At 35.8% G+C, this 4666-nt stretch overlaps 1 protein-coding gene across 3 annotated transcripts in view; it reads left to right on the forward strand.

Moving 5' to 3' along the window:
• The window catches only part of STK31 (serine/threonine kinase 31), a 65777-nt gene extending 65098 nt beyond the window's left edge, over positions 1-679 (forward strand). Inside the window, exon 24 of one of the 3 annotated variants that reach the window (XM_015589429.1) lies at positions 302-679. In XM_015589429.1, coding sequence (XP_015444915.1) covers positions 302-529 — 228 coding nt within the window. In that variant the 3' untranslated portion in view covers positions 530-679. The remainder of the gene's footprint in view (positions 1-301) is intronic. The other 2 variants (XM_006911996.2, XM_006911997.1) reach the window with 2 other exon arrangements.
• Positions 680-4666: the final 3987 nt, after the last annotated feature.

Genomic DNA, 4666 nt, shown 5'->3' on the forward strand with positions numbered 1-4666 from the left:
CAGTGAACCAATGCAAATAAAGGAACAGCCCTTCTAATATGAGACTGAAGGACTGATTACAGAATGACCAAAGGCCTTTTGTGTTTTATTTATTTATTTTCGGCGAGGCAACTTTCGATTGACCTCACAGATTGCAAGGACCTTGTCAGCTTACAGTCTCTTATTTTTTTTTATTCTTTACGTCTACAGCACCTGGTCTTAAAAAGTGTTTTTGAATTGGATTCTCCTTATTACAAATTGTTCCTTTTCTCATTTGTTTTGATTTTATTTTTGTTTTGTAACATCTCTTTTTTTCTTGCAGGATGATAATGTCAAATCCCTCCTCTATAGCTTGATCTATTGTAGAAATTCAATGACTGCTGAGCAAGTTCTGAATGCTGAATGTTTCTTGCTTCCAAAGGGGAAATCACCTCCAACCTCAGAAAAAGATACTGAGTATACCCAATGTAAAGAGGAAGAAGAATTAAAGATGGAGAACTTGGATAAATATAAGGAAAACACAAGAAGTGGTGAAGCCAACTTTGATTGATAGATTAGGGTTCTTTTGTTGTTGCACATGTTCCTTTAAAAAACTTTGTTTAGTTTGGTTAAATAAAATCTGGAAGTGTCTGGAGCTAGTCAGGTTGTGTCTTTGGTATTCCAATTTTGAAAAATAAAAGATGTTTGGCTATGCAAAAAATCGTATACTTGAAATTTCATTTAACTGGAGGTGTTAAGGAAGGATTTTCTATAGTTACTTTTAGAAATTTCGTAATTAAACTATTATACTTGTAATAGAAAAGGTTATTAGATTGTTGGACAGATCTTATACAGATTTTCAGTATGTTGGCCAGCTGATGATGAAAGGTGATACTTTTTTTCAATAAATGATAGTTTGCTTCTACTTGCCTATACCCAGTTCAGAGGATATAAATAAAGATAAATGAAATATGGCCCTTATACTTAAAAAGCCCACAACCTATTGAGAAAGTCATAGATATAAACAGATCTTCATAATATAATGTGGAACATCCGGTGATAGCTCTAGACAGAGCTTTATGAGATTAAAGAGGAGAGGTACGTATCCTATGGAGGAGGGGTATCAGGAAAAGCTTTCAGGAGGAGGGTAGTACCTTAGTTAAATCTTAAAGGATGAGTAAGTAGTAAAGGTCAAGGAGGGAGGAGCAAGATTATATTAGTTATCAGAGAGAGCATGAACATGATGAAAGTACTGAAGGAAGAAACAGCTTGTGTTTAATAGTATAAAATCTGAGGGAAAAGTCATATAGGTAGATGAGGGCTTTGTATGGAATAATAAAAGGCTTATGCCTAATCATTTTATAGGAAGTGTGGAGGCATTGAATTTTAAACAGCTTTAGCTTTCTCAGAATCCATCTTTTTCCTACCACCATGTTAGGGGGTAGGGAGACTGGTTAGAAGGCCATTATAATAGATGAGAAATGATGAAGGCGGAGATCTAGGGAAGTAGAAATAGTGATGAAACATGGGACAGATTTATGAAATAGACAAATCAGTTGGACTTGGGATTGAAGTGTATGTAGACTAAAGTATGGAAGAGTTTCTAGTTCTCTATTCAAAATATTATCTTCCTCTATTCTTAGTAACAGATTCCAGTTTTGTTTGAGGTGGCAGTATACTTGGCTGAAATACTACATTTACCATTTTCTGTTAGCTGAGGTCTTTTTTTTATTTTTATTTTTTTAATTACAGCTAACATTCACCATTTTATATTAGTTTTAGATGTATAGCATAATGATTGTGTGGCACACAGTGATCTCACTGATTAGTACCTACCTGAAACTAAAAATTAGTTAAGGCCTTTTGGCTAGATTCATGCAAATAAGGCTTCTTAAAAGGAGGTGACTTAGCTGGGAGACGTGCCCTTTTGCCTTTACCCCTTTCTGATTGCCTAGGAACTAATATAATGGTTAGAATTTGAGTGGCCTTGTTGCATAATGAGGTGACCCTGAGGATGAAACTCATGAACTAGGATGATGGAGCAGCAAGTTAGAAGGAGCTGGTGTTGCTAATCATTCTGGAGCCTCTGTACTGGCCTTGAGATTTCATACTATTTCAGAGAATAAACCCTAACATCAAAGTGTGGTCCCTGTACCAGCTGTCTCAGCATCACCTGGAAACTTAATAGAAATGCAAATTCTTGGCTCCACCGCACGCTTGATAAATGAGAATTTCTGGGGATGAAGTCAGGCAATCTGTGTTTTAACAATTTCTTTAAGTTATTCTAATGCATACTAAAGAGAACCATTGCCACACATTCATGCCATTGCTACTTTTTGTGTTTCCTGTTTTATAGTAAAACTTAATTTTAGCTGATTCAGTAACAAAGACACAGCAATTAGGTTCAAAGCAAACTTGGATAATTAAAGAGAACAAAGAGTATATAATTTATACTCACTATTTTAAATAATTAGGCCAGCATTTTCCAAATGCTGTCTGCTGAACACTAGTCTCTTGGGATGTTCAACACAAGAAGAATTCTGATTCTGAGTTGTTTGGAAAGTAATGAATGTTAAACTGGAGACTGATCATGCATATTAGATGGTAAATGTTATAAAAATATTCTCTAGAAGAGAAACTTGTTTAGCTTTTGTCTCAGCATTTGCCAAAACTGACAATGAGACCCCCTTTTTTTTCACATAATAGCAACTTCTGTTTTGTGAGATTAGGGAGAGAATCAGATACTAAGTACTTTAGTTTTTGTTTTAAAATGTTTTAAATGGCAAATATTAATATGTAGTAAAAAGAAACAGATTTCTAAGTATCTCTTTAGTGCCACAAATATTTCTTCAAGTGTGTGTGTGTGTGTGTGTTTACTGCCCTGTGGGCAGTTTGGGAATGCCGCAATGTGTAATAAACTATAAAAAGTTACAATGTGTGTCACTACAAAGAAGAGGAAGGAAATAGATTGAGGAATAGACATTTGACTTAGAGGAGCAGTAGGATTTCACTTCTTTGGAACTGGAAGAAAGTATTCCAGGCCAAGGAAATTAAGAGAACTCAAAGGGTAGATTTGGGAAAGGGCAAGAATTTGGCTGGAGTATAGATCAGATCATTCATGGGGGAACTGAGAAACTTGGAAAAGTATTTTGGGGATATATCATAGAGGGTTGTGATTTGCTGTATAAGAGATTGGACTCTATGAAAAACTTATGAGCAATGAAATTGCATAGTCCTGTAAAAGCTAACTAGAGGATGATTTGGTCAGGAAAATAATGGAAGTAGGGAAACAGTCAAGGAGATAGCATATTTCACTAAAGTAATTGACACAAAATGACCCTGTTTCAGATAAAGATATTGAAAAGGAGAGAATTAAGACTGCAAACTTTATCAAAAATTTATGGGAAGATTTTGGTCCATTTCATAGTACCAGTGCTAAGTGATTTCAGTGTGTATTTAAATGTTAACATTTGTAAAATTTCTTCTTAGGATCTTTAACATCTCTTTTAACTAATCATGCTATATTATTTCTTAACATACTTTATTGTTTTTAGTTGTTGGTATAACTATATCTTCTGCCATTAAAACTACATGCACAGGCAGTTATGGAATGGTGGAGTAATGACCTCTGAAAATCTACTTCAAAAAGCAACAATAACACTGGCAGAAATTGTCAAATTTCTTCAAATTCTTCAGAACTCTGGGAATTAACCAAGGACTTGCAACAATTTGAAGAGCATTTATTCAAGAAAAGCAGCTAAATCTTGGTAAGAATGGCAAACTTGGTAGTGTTTAACTCGCCCTATTCCCATCCCCTGTATTCAGCTATGCTGTAGCCTTGTAAATCAGCAGATTACAATGATGTTACCTGTGAAGACCAATGGCTTAACAGTTAGTGGAAGTGGCAGAATGTTTAAGACTCCTCAAAGAGCCCCATTGCCAGAGAATTGTCGCTATTTGACCTGTCTGGCAGTTCCCTGGATAAGCCCCGTTCACAAGACTTATCTCTATTTGACCTGACTCAGAGCTTATTCAGTGGCAAAACCACCTTTCCAGGATACTTGTCGAAAAACCATGGCAGTTGTTTAACATTACAACTTCCTGAGGTGGTGATATCTGTTGGGGTAACTATTTAATGGGAAACTCTGAAATTGGTATTCATGGTGTGCATTGAAAAGCTCCAACAAATTCCTGGGATTCTAAAAGGCTGTGCACATGTTCAGGGTTGTGTGCATGCCCAGAAAAGATCGGCAAAGACTCTAATCTTTCATCTCTGGCTAACCTTGAGGTTCTAGAAGACAGGATGTGAAGGCTAAGGCAGAGCTGTAAACTGCAGAGTGTTGAAAGTGTGTCCCAAAATATACACGGCCTCTCAGCAAAGGTTGGGAGATTTACTGGTTCCAGGAATTTAAGGAAATATCTGTTCAGTTAGCTGACCACTAAGATAAGCTGCACATAGATAGAACACAGACTTCACAGTATTAGTCACAATTAATAAGCAAACATCATGTCATCATTATTAACAGCTAGCAGTGACAGCAAACTCTGGGTTGAGGGGGTAAATCTGATTTCGAGTTGGAAATTATGTTTAAAATGTCCAGTTTTGAGCAAAAAGAGAAAGATGCAAAGAAACAAAAATATGATCAAATTATAAGAAACACAATTTAGAATCATTACCACAAGGTACTGTCAACATCTTCAGATCAGG

The sequence above is a fragment of the Pteropus alecto genome, unplaced genomic scaffold (assembly GCF_000325575.1).
Source record: "Pteropus alecto unplaced genomic scaffold, ASM32557v1 scaffold21, whole genome shotgun sequence".
NCBI classification, from domain to species: domain Eukaryota; kingdom Metazoa; phylum Chordata; class Mammalia; order Chiroptera; family Pteropodidae; genus Pteropus; species Pteropus alecto.